This window comes from Mirounga angustirostris, unplaced genomic scaffold, assembly GCF_029215605.1.
Source record: "Mirounga angustirostris isolate CCGP_5_RB_7025 unplaced genomic scaffold, mMirAng1.0.hap1 SCAF_1, whole genome shotgun sequence".
Lineage (NCBI taxonomy): Eukaryota > Metazoa > Chordata > Mammalia > Carnivora > Phocidae > Mirounga > Mirounga angustirostris.
This window is the reverse complement of record NW_026991709.1, coordinates 54,017,901-54,037,575: the sequence shown is the minus strand read 5'-3', so window position 1 is coordinate 54,037,575 and position 19,675 is coordinate 54,017,901. Positions and strand designations below refer to the sequence as shown.

The window sequence follows — 19,675 nt, the reverse complement described above, 5'->3', positions numbered from 1 at the left end:
TTATTAAATTTCTTAATATGTGGACAGATTTTACTCCCATAGCCTGTATGCCATTATATTCGATTGTTTCCTTATGCCAAGGTAATGACTTATGTTTCTTGGTTCTTCAAATATGCAGATGGCTCTATTTATTTTTTCAGGTTTTGTTTTGTTTTTGTTTTTTTTTTTTTTGAGTATTGTATGAGATCAAGGTTTTGTTTAGTAGATTCTTGAAGTTGAGCAGGACTGTCAAGGCTCTCTCTTCCGGCTATGCATCGTGGTTACTCAGCATCCTGTGAAATAATTACATTCTCACTTGGCCTAAGAGTGCCCCTGCCTTCACAGAAGGGCCCCCACCCACTCCCCGTCTGCCTTGCCCGATCACTTCTCTGAGCTTGTAACTCCTTCTAAAGTCTAGAAACCCTCACTCGGGAGATTTCTGTGGCCATATAAAAGGGGTGTGGATGGAGTAAGCACGAATAATAAGTCAGAGTCAACATATGAAAACACTTTAGTAACAGATGGTAGTCAGTAAAGGTCATCTTTTTGTTTTGTTGTTTTGTTTTAAAGATTTTATTTATCTGACAGAGAGAGACAGCGAGAGAGGGAACACAAGCAAGGGGAGTGGGAGAGGGAGAAGCAGGCCTCCCGCTGAGCAGGGAGCCCAATGCGGGGCTTGATCCCAGGACCCTGAGATCATGACCTGAGCCGAAGGCAGATGCTTAACGACTGAGCCGCCCAGGCGCCCCAGTAAAGGTCATCTTTGAGCACACAATTAGAAATGTAATTCTTTAACTAACAAGGTATTTTATTTAGAGATTATGGATCTCCAGTTTCAATTCAGCTACAGGCAGGTGTGAGAATACTAGAGATTGTTATGATAGTCTTTTTTTTTTTTTTTTAAAGATTTTGTTTATTTGACAGAGAGACACAGCAAGAGAGGGAACACAAGCAGAGGGAGTGGGAGAGGGAGAAGCAGGCTTCCCGCGGAGCAGGGAGCCCGATGCGGGGCTCGATCCCAGGACCCTGGGATCATGACCTGAGCCGAAGGCAGACGTCTGCTCAACGACTGAGCCACCCAGGCGCCCCGTTATGATAGTCTTTGCTTACCCTCTGTGCACACTGTCTTCTTCTCTACAACAAGGGGAATATCTAGAAAGCAAGAACTTTCCTGAGGAAACTCGAATTTCCAGCACTAGTGGATTCCCATACTCCCTGCAACAAATATACACATACAACATATACCACACACATACATACTCAGCCCCTCTTAAGTCGTATATTTAGTTCTTTGAACACTTACAAAGAAAAATCCTATTTTCACACGACAAGTGTGTACCACAGAAGACTTTAAGCTGCTGGCAATGAAAGAAAAAGGTCACATTAAAAAATTCAGAAAGCCACATTCTGTGATTACCTCACAACCTGATGGGCATTTTTCATTCAGAAAGTAATTCAATCTCATGAAAAAAATACTGATGGACAATCTCTCTCACCTCTCTTCTCTTTCTCTCTCACACACACACACACACAAACGTGCACAAATGTGAGCCATGGTGAAGCTACAAATTAACAAGTAGAACAAGAAGAAGAGATTGCAAAACCGCTTGTGCAAAGTGGCAAAAAGAGAATATAGATAATGTTCTATTATTAGGGAAAGGAGTGTTGTGGGTGGAGGAGAGAAATCCGCTGCTCTTCTCCTTGCATTGAAAGCATGATGAATTATCGACCTGTCCCAGCAACATTTGCTACAGTGAACTTAAGACATGCAGCCACTTCTATCAAGCTGTCTTCTCTGCTTTTTTCACTTAACCTGATTCCCTGCCATCAGATTTCCGAAGAATTTTATCATTGACCATGGATGGGGCATTAAACATGTTACACGAACATCAGTATTCCACACTGAAATCTTGAGACTGATCACTTTTGGACTGCCGCTCACATTTGGCCCTACCTCTCTACCACTGCAGCTGTAGTTATAATTTTAATAACTAAGTCTCTCTCCCTGTGGCTGAAACAGAGATGAACTGCCCAGATCCCCTTACAGTCAAGGACTTGCTGCCCAGCCACAGAGTGTGGTCAACAGACAACCCCTAGCTGTCTGCTCCTTTGATGGCAGAGAGCTTCCTAGCCCAGGACATGCCCTTCCAGAGTAGCCCACATCTGGACTTATGTGAATTGTTTAAAGTATTATAAATAATACTGCTTTGAAAATTCTTGTAAATGTCTTTTGGTGAACATCTGTACACATTTCTACCGGAATTTCTACTAGGGTGAAATTGCTAGGTCTTAGGGTCTTATGTTCAGTTTTAGCAGACCCTGCCAAATAGTGTTTGAAGGTGGTTATACAAATTTATACTCCTCCCAGCAGGGTATGAAAGTTCCAGTTGCTCCGCATCTTTATCAACATTAAGTATTGAATCTTTTTAAGTTTTGTCATAATAGATATGTTATGGTCTCATTGCCATTTTAATTTGCATTTCCCTGACGACTGCTGAAGTTGAACCCCTTTTCATATGTTTGACATTTGGATATCCTCTTGTCTTTTGCTATTGGGTTATCTGCGTTTTCTTTTGATTTATAGAAATTATTTTTATATACTCCGGATATGAGTCCTTTGTCAGGTATATGTATTGCAAATACATACTCTTTAGCTTTTCTTTTCACTCTTATTGGTATATTATGATAAACAATTTATTTTTAATTTTAATATACTCAAATGATCTTTTTTGGGGAGAAGGGAATATGGCTAATATTTATGTTTTATTTAAGAATCATTGCTTACCCCAGTGCTATGAAGTTATTCTCCTATGTTTTCTTTTTGAAGCTTTATTGCTTTACTTTTTGTATTGAGTTCTGTGATTCATCTAGCATTGATTCTTATGTATGGTGTGAGGTAGAACTCAAGATTTATTTGGTATACATACGTGTGTGTGTGTGTGTGTGTGTATGCAGCTGACCCAGTTTATTGAAAAGGTTATCTTTTCACCAGTGCACCGCTTTGTCATAAAAAATGAGCATGTATGTGTGGGTCTGTATTTGGACACTCTGTTTTATTGCACTAGTCTATTTGTTGTTCTTTCATACTACTGAAAATGGTATCTTTTTAGATTTTATTTTCTGTCTATTGCTGGTATATAAAAATAATTATGGGGGCACCTGGTGGCTCAGTCGGTTGAGCATCTGACTCTTGATTTTAGTTCAGGTCATGATCTCAGGGTCATAGGATCGAACCCTGCATTGGGTTCCGTGCTGGAGATTCTCTCTCTCTCTCTCCTTCAAATACATAAAATCTTAAAAAATATACAGTTCTGTGTATATACAAACACACGTCTCCAGGAAACATGCTAAATTCACTTATTCATTCTAACAATAGGCCTATAGGTTGTTTTGCATTCTCGGTGTATATAATTATATCATCTGCAAATAACATCAATCTTCTTTCTTTTACAAGCCTTATCCCTTTTATTTCTTTTATGTTGCCTTATATAGTGGTTAAGAACTCTATGTTGGATATAAGTGGTATTAGCAGGGAGAAAGCTGTCAATATTTCAATTTTACCATTAAGTATGATGTTAACTTTTTGACTTTTATAAATATCCTTTACTAGGTTAAGGAGCTTCCTTTTTATTCCTAGTTTGCTAAGAGTTACTACGAATGGATGTTACATTTTTTTCAAATGATTTTTTTTCTTCATCTATTAAGAGGATCATATGATTTGTTTCCTCTTTTTTTTCCTCTCTTGCTATGGTGGATTATATTGATTGATTTTTGAGTATTAAACTAAGCTTGCATTTTGGAATAAATGCAACTTAATCGTGATATATTATCCTTTTTATATATTACTGGATTCGATTTGCTGGTATTTTGTTGAGAATTTTTATATCTATGTTTACAAAAGATACTGATTTGTAATTTTTCTTGTTTTTTAGGTGTCTTTTTCAGGTTTTAGTGTAATGCTATCTAGGCCTCATAAAACAAGTTGGCAATTGCTCTCCTTTTTTTTTTTTTTCTGTTCTGTTCTCTGGTATTTGTATAAAGTTGTTGTTATTCCTTAAATATTTGAGAAAAATTCACCGATGAAGCCATCTGGGTATGGCTATTTCTTTGTGAGAAAGTTTTTAATTGCATGTGTTTATCCTAAAACTTTTAAATTCATTTTTTTAATTATACAATTGATATATAAATATATTCTTGGAAATATTCAAATATTACAGATGAAACTAAAGTCTCCTTTAACCATTACCCCCTTAAAATGTTTAGTTATACTTCACTGCATTTCATCAGGGAAATGATAAGTCATGATATCGTGGTCTCTGCCAGTTTACGCTCTACTGCTGACTTGCCTGTAAGCTTGGGCAGTCTACTTTAAAGGAGCTACGTCTCAATTTCCTCATCTAATGAGAGTTTTTAAAAGAATTGTATGTGATGATGTTTGGATAGAGCTTAACATAGTGCCTGACACATACTAGACATTCCTTGAATGTTCACATTGAAGCTATCATTAGATGTAAGAGGATCTCAGAATGGATGTGACTATTGGGGAACTACTCTATACCAAGGAAGGAAATAGAAAAGGTTTCTAAGTAGCCAAAATAGAAATCACAAAAAACTATGTACTAAAGCTCATGCATTTTATTTATAGGAGAGTCTGATAAATCCTTCTTTGGAACTTACATATAGTTGTTTCAGAGATGATTCTAACAAGGTTGGTAAAACAGACTGTTCATCCACAGCAGATTAGAAGCAGCAAACCTCCTGTAGCATCTAAGCTTTAGCAAAACAACTGAGCTAAGAAACATTTATTTAATGTGCAAACTCGCATTGAAAATCGTCAGTTTCTTGTATTCCTTATTAAAATTGGGTGACAAAGCAAGGAAATGAAAGAAGCAGGTCGGTGTAATGGAAGATCTGTAAGTGAGAGAAAGGACATTTGGCTTTTTGTAATTGACGTGGTAAAAAATCATACCACCTCAATTTGTTACCCAATCGGTGAAATGGAGGCACAAGATTTCCTCCCCAGAGTAATCTTGAAAACCCACAGAGAAAGTGAATTCAGGGGTAGAACAGAGGCCTGATGAGAAAAATGCAGTGAGACCCCTTAAATGCAGGGAGCCCATAAAAACCCTCGTAAATATTGTCATATTCACTAAAGCACAACTGCAAAAACAGAACATTAAATTAAGATTCCATTAGTAATTATTCATGACACAGTTGGGGGAGAACCAGTAAGAATAGAGGGAAAAGGGAGGGTAGATGGCAGAAGTAACATTTTTGTGATAGAGAGCAATTCAAATTACATCCGAGCCTTGGGGCCCTGCTCCCACTCTTGGGGGCTGGAGCAAAGGTGCCACTAGATCCACGGACTATGAGACTCAGCTGTGCTCTGGCAGGGACTTTTCCTGAGCCCAGAAAAAAACATCCCCGCATACACCAATGTGCCTTCCTCAGCTTTGTTCTCTCAAGAGTCCTTTGGCTCTCCTCCTCTCCACACATAAAGAAGCTCAAACTTGGGGAAAAAAAACGAGAGTTTGACATTTTACAAGTTGTAAATTAGTGAAACGTATACACAGATAAAAGTTCCATTTGCCATCCCCAGCTTGTGTTTCGGTCTCTCTCTCCGCAGCAGTTTCAGAGAGGACCTTGAAGCATTGAGTTGGAGATCCGGACAAACCAAGTGTCTCTGCATCATATGTAAAGTTAATCATTCAGGGGTTGTGCTGTTGAAGTAAAACCCAGAGCTCCATGTAGTCTTGCTGGTCACCCTAACAGCTGCAGCTGGATCTCCTACATTTTGACGTTATGGTATGCTGTGAATCACCATCTGCAGATATGCATCGCAATTCTTCAGTTTTTGAAAGGGGGAGAGATATACTTTGGCACTAAAGAATTTGGAGTGGGGAGGAGTACCTTTGCTAGCCACCTCAAAAGTGACAGAATTATATGAGATTTTGTATGAAAGGATTTTTAAAAATAGAAAGTCTAAAGAAGATATACTGCATCATTATTAGTCTTCTCATTTCCTCGGAGAGAGGAAATGTGCTGGATTAGTGAAAAACTCAACTGCAATAGAGAGGAGAAATGAGCTTAATGAACACACTTAGAGCACTTTGGAACAGGTGACCAGTAAACTCCAGAGGCCCGTGTGGTCTCACTTGATATGTAACAAAAAAAAATTTTGGTTTACCTTAGATACTCTGCGGTATTTCATTTTATCATAAAGAAAAGCAATCTATGGTATGTGGAAAATGCACTGGTTTGGGAGTGCTTTCCATTTTCCAGACATGAAACTTGAGAAAGGTCATTTAACTTACTTGATTTTTCGTTTTCCTCCTATACAATCTGTATACATAGTCAGTTTTTCTGTATTGAAAACAAGCCCAAATCACAGTGGTTTATAATCGTAATAACAACACATTTACCCTCACTCAGGACACAGGTCTGCTGATGTGTGATTCAGGGGCAGCTCTACTCCTGCTGTGTTCCATGTTTCTTAGTCCCAGACTCAGGCCGAAAGTATAACCCCGATGTGGGGCATGCCTATTATCATGGCTGAGAGAAAGGGAAAGCGGGCTGATGGATGCCTCTTACAGCGTGTGCACAGGCCTGGCCTAGGCCATGCCCACTGCTATTCCACTGGCCAGAGAGAATCACATGGCCAAGGCCAGCATCACTGGGGCAGGGAAGTATACTCCTCCCACAGCTGGCCTGCAAATCACATAACCCTCTTACAGGGAAGGGTAGAAGTGAAAAAGAAGGGCTGAGAAATCGACTTAGCACTCCAAACCTTTGTGAGTCTCTAATAAGGAAAGGTGTATAAAAGTGTGTTGTAACCTAATGGATTCTCTACCAATATAAGGATTGCTAGCATTGTTGGACAGTTCCTTTTACTGTTTTATTTTGGGGATCAAGTCCTTCATCACTTCTTCATTCTTACCACAAACCTTTGTAAACTTTTTAACCATCTCCATTGTAGTTTTTTAAAAGCTATGTATTTTGCCTTTTTACATTCATGTTTTTAAAATGTTACAAGTATGATCACTTATATTTTCTGCTGTAACTGTATTAAATGCCTTTCAGGAACTACTTGGGCATCCAGGAGGTTTTTGACTTTTTTTCCCCCTGATGATTAAAGTGATGATTAAAAATTGTCTTGTAGGAAATTTGGAAAATTTTGGAAGGATAAGAAATTCTAAACATCGGTATCCAAATTCCTGGCTTAATATATGCATACACATACAAATATACACAAATACTAGTTTTTACTAAATTGGACCAATAATAGTGTATTCCTTGGGGAATGTTTTTCCACTTCACTATATGTTGTTCACGTGCATTTTTGCTGGGTAAGTTTTTATTGAAAACATGAATTTAACCTTTCGATAGGCAATACATATATATTATAAAGCCCAGTAATAAAACAAACACTCATGAACCCACTCCTCAAGTTGAGAACTAGACCATTACGTGCCCTTGAAATTACCTGTGTAATTCTGCTGCTGCCCTTGGCCTCCCGTGGGGAACCACTGTCCTCACGTTTGCATGTTATGTATTGTCATTAGCTGCTGCTGCTGCTTCCTCTTCCTCCACTTCTTCCTCTTCCTCTCCCCCCTCCTCCTCCTCTTCCTCTTCCTTTTTTGTTTTAGTGTTTTCGTATATGTGTATATCGCCAAACAACGTATCATTGAGCTGTGCTTCATTGTGAGCTTTATAAAAATGGTATCATACTGCATTATTTTTAGTAGTGAAATGGATGTTACAAAATTCGTTTAAACTGTCCTCTACTGTTAAATATTTAGAGAGTTAAATATTTACAGAGATGTTTTACCAAGAACTTGTACATTCGTCTTTGTGTGTATCCCCAAATGTTTCCTTGAGAATAACTTCTAGAGGTGAAATTGCTGGGTTAAAAGGTTAGAACGTTTTTAAGCCTTTTTTTTTTTTTTTATAACTGTACATCAGGAAATGTGTCCATCTAGATTTTAATTAAACAAACATTCAGGTTTATGTGGCAGATAATTATAAATCATTATTAGCTTTCCACTTTAAAAGGCAATAAGAATACATAAATATGTCCCAGTGGGTTATCATATTAAAAAGTTCCAAACTAAATTCCTCAGTATTTCTGGCTCCCTGAAATCTGTTCTTCTCACACTGATAATACTAATATCTTAGTTCCTAAGGCTAGAAACCTTAAAGACAACTTCTCTCTGCTACCCCACCTCCACTTCAGCCAGCCCGCACTTGCCCTTAGTCCTCAAGTCCTGCGAGTTCTGTGTCCCCGATGTCCCTTGAGCCCATGCCTTCTCTTTCATTCTCACAGGCACTGCTCTACCGCAAACCCTGCTCATGTACCACGCGGACCATTACACAGCCTCGTAACTGGTTGCCTACCTGCCTTCAGTCTCTTGCCTTTCTAATTCTTTCTGGCCTTCTAGTTCTTCTCTGTTAACTTTCTCAAAACACAAATTTATCCTAAAACTGAAACCAAAAATCTTGAATAGCTCTCCATTGTCCACATGATAAAATGCACATTCCTCAGTGAAAGCCCTCCGTCTAACTTAACCTACCTCTCCAGCTTTGCTTCTTCATGATTCATCCTCTCCACCCCACCCCTCCCCGACCTGCCCCACCCCACCCTACCCCACCCCAAAAACTTTGTGTTTTATATTCCAGCCAGCCTGGGCTCTTGTTCCCTATATATTTTCCGGTTTTTTTCTTGTTCCTGTTACTCCCTCAGCCTAAAATACCCTTCCTCTCCCACTCCTTTCCAGCCTGTTGAAATGCCACTCATGCTTCAAGCTTGCACTGCAGTGCCAGTTCCTCCGAGTTTAACATCAATGTAAGTTATCATAGTTATACGTAGATGAGTCAGGCATGTTTAATTCTCTAGAAATATTTTATCAGAACATGAAAAAGTAGAGTTTTTACATTTGCTGGGTAAAGGATAATGCTGGGTAGAAAAAAGCAGAACACAAACTATATTAAAACACCGATTACTATAAATAAAAGGATATCTATATAAAGTATATGTATATATAATGTGTGTGTTTATACATGCATATATCTACAGACACAGAGACTGTAGAAATACTTGGTGTTTATTAAGCTTATAAAATTTTTTTTGGAATCAGGCTGGACGAGTACTGTTTTGGAAAAATTACTAATATAATGATACCTATTACGTTCATTTTCTTTCATAAAGATGCTTGCTTGGGCTTAAACAGGTTTCCATTTTGAGGCTTAACCATATTTGGTCCAGTTGCAGCAGGCCAGCCAGTCACCTCTCCTCCCCGTTCCAGTGTTGACTGGCTGAGTTGGAGAGGCCTATTTCCTTGCCAAACCTGTCTAGTCATAGTCACAGGTGATGCACAGTCCCCTCAACTGTAAAATGAAAATGTTGCACCAGATGACTGTTAAATGGATGAGTAGATGATCTTTAAGGTCCTTCCCAGCTCTCATATTCTGAGATATTTTTTGCTCATGAGACAGGAAAAATGCTTATGGACAAAGGGAAGTGCTGATTTGTTCTCTGCTCTAGCACCTTCCCTGGTGTCAAGTAGCAGGTTGCTCCTTTTATTAACTCTGACCTGCCAGAATCTATTCTGTGGGAATTAATACGTTTGGCTTCTGATCCAGGTGCACCACTACCAGAGTGGCTTTGAGTGTGCCCCTTTCTGTCACTGGGCCTCTTTTTGCTTATCTGTGAAATGATAAAGGTGAGACTAGATGCTCTTTGAGGTTCTTTAATATATTGTAATTTTATCATTGGTATGTGTGATGTACCCCAGGATTTTTTTCCCCTATAGTCACTAGCCCATGTTTCAAAGTTAAGAAATCGGTAGAAGAGGACAATTCACAGTATATTTTTCTCTTCACAGAATAGTGTAGATAGCAAAGTAGAGCATCAGGGTATGCAAACAGATATGTATAATTGAGGAGTATCCTGCTTCCATCACTTCAACTTACCATAATATTTTTTCTCATCGTGGGTATTTCTCCAGTCTTAAAATTGTTACCTTTAGTAATGTAAACCAAAAGATTTTGAAGATATCTTGTAAGAAATTAAAATGTTGGCATAGATTTCAAATATGCACACTGATTTGGGTCAGCCTAATAGTAATGCGATATATCTCAAAATATATGAACTCTAATAATCCATATAGATTTCCTTTTTTAAGAAGGAGACATCTTCCGAAAAAAAGGGCCCCATCTTAATTTTCAGGGGACAAACTAATACTTGATATATGATACTTGATTTCAGAGTTGCTTCTGGCGATTGTTACTATTTAAACAAGTATTTCTTTTCTAGTAATTAGATTTTTTTTTTTTTCATTTTGATGGGTAGTCATAAATATTAACCACCAGCAGTGCAGGAATAATTTATATTCAAATTGTCAGACATCACTCTGTGAACACATAAAATAATTTACATTTATTTAGAACCTTTAATCCTAAAGTGCTCTATACATATTTCTTTATAATCTGATTGCAAGCTATATATAGGACTTTCCTACCTGAAATAGGGCAGCAACCAAAGTAATTAAAATAAAGGATACAACTTCAAAAAAGTAGAGGAAAGAAGGAAATGTATATTTTACTTGTTCCTATATGCTCTTATGCCTATAGGATTGGAGAATCCACGTTGACCAAATGCACCAACACAAAAGTGGAATAGAATCTGCTCTAAAGGAGACCAAGGTATGTGAATTACTTCAGGTGAATCAATGTACATTTACCCATCTGTTGAACACCTGTTAAAGGAGAACATTAAAAAAAAAAAGATGCAATCCTTGCCTTTGAGGAACTTACAGATTGAATGTACCATATTATATTTCAACAGCCCTAACACTTTAACTAAAGAAGGGTAACTTTCTAATCAAAGCAGTATAATATATACCTAATATATAGAGAGATATATATCTCTAATATACATACTATACAGTTGTATAGTATGTATATGTATACAAATTATACAATATATAAATTGTATACATTATGTATATTGTATAATATATATACAGTTGTATATATACATATGTATATTGTTTAATATATATGCAATATATATATAATTATACAATATATTCAGAAAGGAAGTAATGAAATATTTCTCTAATATATATATAGATAGATAATCTAATGTATCTATATATATTATGTTTCTCTAATATATTACATGTTACATATTAGAGAAACATTTCATCATTCTTTTCTTTCTGAATCCCCAGGGATAAAAGTACCAGGCCAGCAAGGCTTAGAACCTACAACTTCCCCAAGCTTGCTGCTCTGACAGAAATAAGGACTTTTTGGAGGATGCCACAAGGAAGCAAAGTTGGAATGAGAAGTTACAGGTCCCAGGCTAGAGCTATAAATTTAATGACTTACCTCCAACGGGAATATTCTAGTCATCTTTGAACTGTGCTACAAGAAAGTCATGTTATTCTGTTACCTACTTTGATTCCGAACTTTATATAAAGCAAATTCCACTCATATACAATTTGGATATGCATAAGGATTAATGAATTGACTAACACTACCAGGTGCTTTTTTTATTTTAACATTCTGCCAAGTGTGACTAAAATATTTCTCATTACAGACTTCTTTTGCTATTGAAAATTTCAAGCTATCTTCTTTTTCACAAGTGGTTGAGAATTTGTGGGATGAATTGAAGGAGATTTAGTCCGTTTTAGACTATTTTTGAAAAATATATTTGTGAATTCTTTTACCTACTAAAATCCTATGGAATTTCTAGGGATTTTTGGATAAACTTCATAATGAAATTAGTAGGACTCTGGAAAAGATCGGCAGCCGAGAAAAGTACATCAACAACCAGCTTGAGCACTTGGTTCAAGAATATCGTGCAGCTCAAGCCCAACTGAGTGAGGTAACTTAGGAATGATATCCAGGGATTTATTTCAGTTAATGACCCTAATTCCCAAACATGACACAGCACTGTGCATTTGAGAATCATGAAGTGCTTTTCACAAACAGCAACACATGGATTCTCTGCCCACTTGAGGAAGCCACGTGAGGCGGTGGAACTTGCCATCTCCATGTTACATGTAATAGAAATTATCCTCTAGAAGTCTTGAAATGCATTTCTTCTTTTGATTTAAATAAATGAAGGCCTGTACTGTTGGGGAACATTGCTTAGAACAGGAACAGAGTGTCAGGACACCTGGTTTTGTTTCTAAGGCTGCTGTTAACTTACCCTATGAGTAGGAGGAAAAAGAATAGTATGCATTTACATGTGTCAGAGGGAAAAGACATCATGGCCTTAATGGCTTACAGCCCCATAATAAGGAATATGAAAGCAAGACACGTTCAAAGACAAGCAGTTTAATTAATTTAGTGCGCAAATTTTTTAATCCCTTCAAGGTTTTAGAATTTCAACAACAACAAAATAAAACCTTCAGCCTTTGAAAGCAGCAGTTCTTTGTACCCCAGTGGGGATCTCAAGGCTTTCCTTGGGAGTTATGCCCCCTCTCTCCTGACGCTGAGGAAGACTAGTGAGAACACTTGCAAATGTCACTTGAAGACTTTTTTTTTTCTTTTAGCGAACAAGGTTGCAAGAACAGAAAAAAATGGAAATAAACTTGAGACACCTCTGTACTTCCAGAAGTTCTCAAAGACCAAACAGAAAATAATCTTCACTTTTTTATTATGTCATTTATTTAACAAATTATTCTCTCATATACACATCTACTCATGGATGTTTTTACTCTCAAAATGCTGTAAAAGTCTCTGATGAAAACCACTGTGTATCTGTCAAACATTGATATTAAATAATTGTTAGATTAGTTCCCAAGAACATATTCCATACTGTCATACCCATTTGTTAATCCTTATTAATTACTCATCCTGATGCTCTATTATGATTGATTTTTTAGAACTGGTTTTCTCTGCATAGCATGCAAATTAGATCGACCAAGAGCTACTCTCCTAAACCGTGTAGGAACAGCTGAGGACAGTTTTTATTGTGAGCCATGCCCATGTGAGTTACACAGTCAGTATATGAAGGTTAAGGTAGTTTATCATTTTATAGTGCCTTCGTTTAAATACATGGTGCCTATTAGGGACATAAAACAGCTACAGTTAAATGTCACTTTCACAAATGTGTTCACAAATGAGGAGGGGGGGTTGTCATAAAATGATACGCAGAAACTGCAAACACAAAGAGGTCACATTTAAGTAATCTGCTTCTGTTTTGAATTTGTCATTAAACAAAATGTTTCCTCCCTTAGGCGAGGGAGCGCTACCAGCAGGGTAACGGCGGAGTGACGGAGAGGACCAGGCTCCTGTCTGAGGTACACGCTGTGCTCTTACTCTTTCTCTCAATGTGGGCTGAGCCCGGGCTGCGCCGAGCCGTGGGCGGCTCGATACAGCTACAGCCGGGCCTTGTTGACCTCAGTCACCGCTCCCCGGGGCTTTACGTGCTTTTCCCTAGGAGGCAGTCCCTAGTTTTCTTATCAATGAACCAATTATGTATGTATATACTGTTTGTGTCCACAAAATGCCTGAAGTTGTTTTATTAAATTCAACATAGAACCTGCTGATAATATTAGCACATTTATAACCTTCCTTAATCTTTTTAAAAACCTAATAATTATGATTAATATATAGAAGAGTAGGTAAAGCACTGGCTTAAATGTCTTATACAAATTTTAATGTTAGTCTGTAAGATGTAAGATTTGTTTTTCGTGATTGCTGCTGATGTATGTGAGCCTGAGTATTTCTCTGTCCACAAACTGGAAGTGGCTTGTAACCCTTTCCCTCTGGGAACTTCTGAAATATTTGCATATAGTGTTGTATTGATTTTCATCATCAGGCAAGAGGGTAAGATCTAATATATATTCCAATTTTTTACTGAAGAGCTGAGAGAAAAAAAAAAATCTTACAACAAGGTCAATAGCCAATGTACAAGATTATCTTCGGTAATTGTCCCAGACTTTTTCTATATAATAGAATTAAGCTTCTTTTATAGAGATTATTTGAGGCATAGTTATTTTAGAATACTGAAAGTTTAACTTCAGAAATATTTAGACCCTAACCCTGTGGTGCTTCTAGGCAAATAGAATGTTATGTAGAAGTAAAGTGCTCACTTACGTTAGGTAAATTAACACTTGAAGGGAGTCCAGGGGCCCATTTAGTTCTTTTGGAGGAGGTCGTTATCCCCAGTTGTAACATAGCAGGTGCCTAAAAAAAATTAATTTGCTTTACTTGGATGAGCACTTTATTCCCAAGGAAGTTTTTACTCACCAGTATGATAAAAATAAAGCCTACTAAGTTACGATAATTATGGCTTAGTTCTAGGTCATATAAAAATTTTTTGATTTTTCAAAGATAATATGCTAGGTTGGAATTTTGCTAATAGAGGCTGTAGTAGTATAATTTTGAGTATGATGTAGAGTACAGACAGGAGCCAATGTGACAGCACAATATGCCTCTTGGAGTTCATGGTTTGGATAGAGCAGTTGGAATATTTTTATGTACAGCCATATGGTATAAACATTATTTTTAGCATCCTATAGAGGAAAAGATGGTTTCTCTTATAAAACTATAATATTATAGTTTCTCTTATAAAACTATAATATTAAGAAAGATACCTAGTAAGCCTTAGAAATGCAAAATCTTCTCAGGATGTGTATATGGTTTTAATTAATGACTCATTATTAAAGACTGGCATGGTTGGGGCGCCCAGGTGGCTCCATCGGTTGGGCGGCCTCCTCCTGATTTCGGCTCAGGTCATGATCAGAGGGTGGTGAGACGGAGCCCCGCATCAGGCGTGGAGTCTGCTTAAGATTCTCTCCCTCCTTGTCTGCCCCTCCCCACCCCCAGCCCCACTCGCCCTTCTCTAAAAAAACCAGAAAGGACTGGCACGGTAGCTGCTAGGAGGTAACTGCAAGGTTTGCGTGTCTGGGGCCTAAAACCACAACTTAGATCGGTTTTTTTTATTGTCATGTGACAGCCTGAGAACGTCATTTGGTGAAGTTTAATGTTAGGAGCACTCTCAGAAGACAAAAACCTTTGTGTATCTGCCTACTTTATCTTATTATTCAGATTATGTCCAGAACACTCCTAATATTTTTGTGTCCCTTTACAGATGTATTATATAAATTTTCGTACTACATCATTCAATAATTGTGAAAGTTTATTAAAATCCAGAGCTCATGAAAACTTCTTTTTTTTAAATTAAAGGTGACGGAAGAACTAGAGAAGGTAAAGCAAGAAATGGAAGAAAAAGGCAGCAGCATGACTGATGGTGGTGAGTACACGCTTCTCCCACGGGGAAAACGAGCAAGAGGAGAGTATTTCTCAAGAAATCTATTTAACAAAATACGATTAATAAATTGGGAGTCTGCTTTTTAAAATGAATTTGAGGAGAGGTAGGTACATGGTGCAAAAATGATGTCTGATAATCCATGTACCGTTTTCCTCATCAGTCAGCTGAGGAGAGTCATACTTTTTTTTACCCTTATTTAGGATTTTTTGATTCAAACTGAGTTGATTCAGAGATAGAGTGGGAAATACTTAAGTATACACTTTGTTATTCCAATTTTCAAAAAATAGTATTTTCTGTTTTCATCAAAGGAGCTTCATTATTCCATTTTATGTGCAAAAGAGCACTAAGTGTGTGCCCAAATGGCATGAAGACAGCGATGGGATGACCTTTGTTTTTCTTCCTCTCCCCACAGTGGGCCTGACTGGGCAGAGGGGTCAAATAGAGAAGAATTACTAATTCTCTAGTAATCATGCTCCATCGTGAGCTAGTTACTTTGGCAGGGCCCTGGTTTACTGTCTAAGGCCCTTCTGTGTTCTAGAAAGATTTTCCAGAGTTCTGATGATATATACTGAGTGATCGTTCAAAAGAGGGCATTTAGAGGTTTTGCAGTATGTTTGAATGAGCCCATTATCTCTACCTCTCAGGTAATTCTTTCTTCCTTCTTTTCTCACATTGTATCCCCTTCCCTTCAGACAAATATTCTAGCCCATAAAACTTATTAAAGACATCCTTAAATACCCCTTTAGTAACTCTTCCCCGAGAAAAGGAAGGAAATTCAACCTCAGTATCAAATGCTGCGTCATTTCCCATCCTAAATCTCAGGTGTTTAAAATACCACAGCAAAACTGTGTGAATGTCAGTATGTTGTTGGCGGTGTTTTTAACCCTATTTTTGGCTTAAGACAAAGTGAGGAGAATGTCATACAATTCTGTAATACACTGATACTCCAAATGAACATTTTTATTGCATGTTATTTTCATTCTGCAGCTCCCTTGGTAAAGATTAAACAGAGCTTAACAAAGCTGAAGCAAGAAACCGTTCAGATGGACATCAGAATTGGTGTTGTGGAACACACATTACTCCAATCAAAACTGAAGGAGAAGTCCAACATGACTAGGGACATGCATGCAACAATCATTCCAGAATCTGCAATAGGCTCTTATTAAAACATACTGTTTTTCATGCTTCTGATTAGTTGTTTTTTTGTATCAAAGTATATTTCATGTGGCAAGATTTCAAAACACAATTACACCTCTTAAAGCATGTTCAGTGGGTATTTTTTTTACATATATACACATACATATTGTATCATGGTGTTTATGGATGGTTAAAGCCTTTAAATTGAATCTACTATACAATAAAGTAATTAAAAACTCTCACTTTCAAAGAAGTTTTCACTAATCATTGCAGATGTTAAAACCCCCACCCGGTGGCATATTTTTCTTATTGTTCCTTGTGCAAGCCAGTGTGTACGACCCATGCTTTCTGCAGGGACTCCTGCTGCTGGGTCTCACAAGCGACACGGACCTTTGACACAAGCCTGGCACCTTCAGTTTGATCCACCTCCGCAGTGAGCACAGGTGCTTCTGCACCCGGCGGCAGCTAATGAGGGCTGGGGATTCTTTTTAAGAACCCAAACTACCTTTGCCTCAGCTTTATGGTTACCTAAAATTACATTTCTTTTAAAAAGCATACGAAAAAACTCCAGTGTCCTTATTAACATTTGAAGTTTATTATTTATCAGGAGTATTTCATGACCCGAATGATTTTATATCTTCTCTGATGTAAGGCCACCTAATAAACAAACAAACATTTCAGTCATGTTTGACTCTGTAGTGACAAAAAAGGCATAATTATATGTCTTAGTTCTACTTTTTTCTGTACTAAAGCAGCAGAATGGGAGATAGCAAGACATGTGAAGATCAGGCTCCTGGTTCTGGTGATCTTTACTTGCACATCGTACTGAGCAACTTTCTAGTCTGGGACTTCTAAATTGGTGAAATAAACAATATTAGAGTGAGCAGACTTAACAACTGGGGAAACTGGCAAAGAGAGCACAAACCAGAAGATAGCCCCCATTTATGTTTTAAAAAGAAGAAGAAGAAATCTAGAGGTAAATTTGATAAGAATACTATATATATGACAACAAAAATAATAAAATCCTTCTCAATTTTTATCCTAATATTTTCTCTCCCCAATTTTCTGCCTCTGACTTTACTTCAGAGATGACACATGCACACAAATCTTCTTCTCTCCTTCATCCTCTTCTTGAGTTTAAGTTTAGATAGAAGAAAGTCAGGATGTGTAAACTATTCTCTGGCTCAAGAAGGTGCCAATAAATGTAATGGCAAATAAGTCAGTTCATTTACTTTGGGATATAGGCAGTTGAAAAAATCAAAACCTACTCTTCCCTTATTTTATGGCCATTGACCAGGGCCTGGAAGAAAGAGGGGAAACCCCAACTTGGGTGTCACAAGCGAACACTGATTCCCTTGGAACTTACCTGCCTAGATATTGTCATGGCTGCAGATTTTTGATGAATTCAATCAGTGCAGAGAACTCTTCTAGATAAATTAGAACTCTCCATAAAGTGTACTTTTGCTCAGAAGAAAGGTACACTCTTCACTTTGTGTAAACATGCAGTAATCTAAGAACTCTAACAGCAAGTAGTGTGGGCGACCTGTTTTTATTTTCTTCTCTGAAGCAATCTAGTTTACTCAGTTTGGCCTAGGTACCCCCCTTCTCTGTTCCCATAGAACATTGAATACCTCTAATACAGAATTTATTGTACTGCATGGTAATTATCTATTTTCTCCTACCCTCTCTCATAGACTGAGCTGCTTGAGAAAAGGGAGAAAGTCTTTTTCATTTCCATATTTCTAGCCAAGTACCTAGCACACCGAGCATGAGTTTCTAAGATGATGGGTGGATGACTGGCATTACCCAGTTCCAGAATGTCTCATAGTTCCTATTGTACAGCATGGCAAATTTAACGACTTCAAGTCTATGAGTTTTGACGCAGTTTCAAGATAGTAATTGTAAATGATGTTTTTCCCCCTCTGTGGTACTGGGTTGGAATTGGAAGCATCAGTAGACACATGGTTTTTTAATACATACGGATTAACAGAAATAAGTAAGTATGTAGAAACCCACGTACACACCCACGCATGTATTTACTCTTTCTGTCCTCTAAGAGGGCCTAGAAGTGGTGACAGCGCAGTAACAGTGAGAATGCCTCACATTCAGTTCTTGGTTTTAAAATTTTCTACTTAAAACAAAAACAGGCTTCTTAGAAGAATGACTGATTCCTGGGCTGGGGCAGGAAAAGCACAATATGAGCAGGAATATCCCTTTCTGTCAGAAAGCAAAGAAGTGCTCAAAGAATGATGGGAAAATGGCTAAAGGACACAGGCAGATTGAGGGGCGTCCCACCAGCCCATCTGGGACAACTGAACATTAAAATAAATAATGATAGTAATGAATAAAACAAGAAACCGTGAGCCCATACAGATAGAAATTGTGAAAATTAATGAAGGACACATCACTTAAAATAATGGAGTCAGCCTGACGGGGAGCGCTCACGCACGTACCACTTGTTGCAGCCTGCATAACCAGCAGAGAGAAGGAAGATAAGAATTATCTTGACAAGGAAAGACATTTTTCATATAGAATTTCATTTTCTGCTTTTCAGAAAAAAAGGAAGCTCCCTCCCCGCCGCAACAAAGCACTAACCATCGCTTGCAGCCAATGAGAAACTGCCACAACCTTAAACTCTTGCTCTTCTCCCATGAACTTTTGTTCAAAACAACCCTCCCCAATTTCCTCCTCAAACCTCATAAAAGCTGACTTTCCCTTTGTCCCTTCTGATTTGCCTACGGTTCACCATAGCTTGCGTGTCCCATATTGCAATGCCTCTGCTATTTCTGAATAAACTAATTTGCTAGTAAAATAACTGCGTATTTTATTTTTAATGTTGACGAAATAAGTGAATCAGTGGAAGAAGAGCGAGGTCTTCCTTACAAGAGAATGACAGCTAATGTAAAAAGAATATTGCATTTAGAAATTGCCATCTGGCAATTACCATAGTAGTAATTGTTTCGGGCAAGAATCATCAAAGGATATGTGAAAGGATTTCAGTCTAAAATGGAACCAGAGGATGGGAAATGGGGACTCTCATCCATGTGCCCTCAGAACAGAATTTAGGAACGGAGAGACTGATTTCTCATAAATGCCTAATTTCTAGAAGACCCACATTTATCTCCTGACCAATGAACATATATCCTCAATCCAATGAACTTACTGCCTGGACTCTGGCTGGTCTGGCTGGTCTTCCTGTCTGCACTCCTTGTTCAAAACTATGGCCCATCCTGAAATCTCAACAGATTCACCTATAGCTTGAGTGTGTTTCCT

The 19,675-nt window shown here is 37.8% G+C and overlaps 1 protein-coding gene and 1 long non-coding RNA gene across 2 annotated transcripts in view; one reads left to right on the top strand and one right to left on the bottom strand.

Moving 5' to 3' along the window:
- IFT57 (intraflagellar transport 57) overlaps positions 1-16,756 on the top strand; it is a 53,313-nt gene extending 36,557 nt beyond the window's left edge. The window contains exons 7-11 of the mRNA XM_045902822.3: positions 10,609-10,680; positions 11,735-11,866; positions 13,227-13,289; positions 15,181-15,247; positions 16,253-16,756. Coding sequence (XP_045758778.1) covers positions 10,609-10,680; positions 11,735-11,866; positions 13,227-13,289; positions 15,181-15,247; positions 16,253-16,431 — 513 coding nt within the window. The 3' untranslated portion in view covers positions 16,432-16,756. The remainder of the gene's footprint in view (positions 1-10,608; positions 10,681-11,734; positions 11,867-13,226; positions 13,290-15,180; positions 15,248-16,252) is intronic.
- LOC123863360 (uncharacterized) overlaps positions 1-19,675 on the bottom strand; it is a 121,818-nt gene that overhangs the window by 24,149 nt on the left and 77,994 nt on the right. The window contains exon 3 of the long non-coding RNA XR_006795543.2: positions 14,089-14,178. This is a non-coding gene — a long non-coding RNA (uncharacterized LOC123863360). The remainder of the gene's footprint in view (positions 1-14,088; positions 14,179-19,675) is intronic.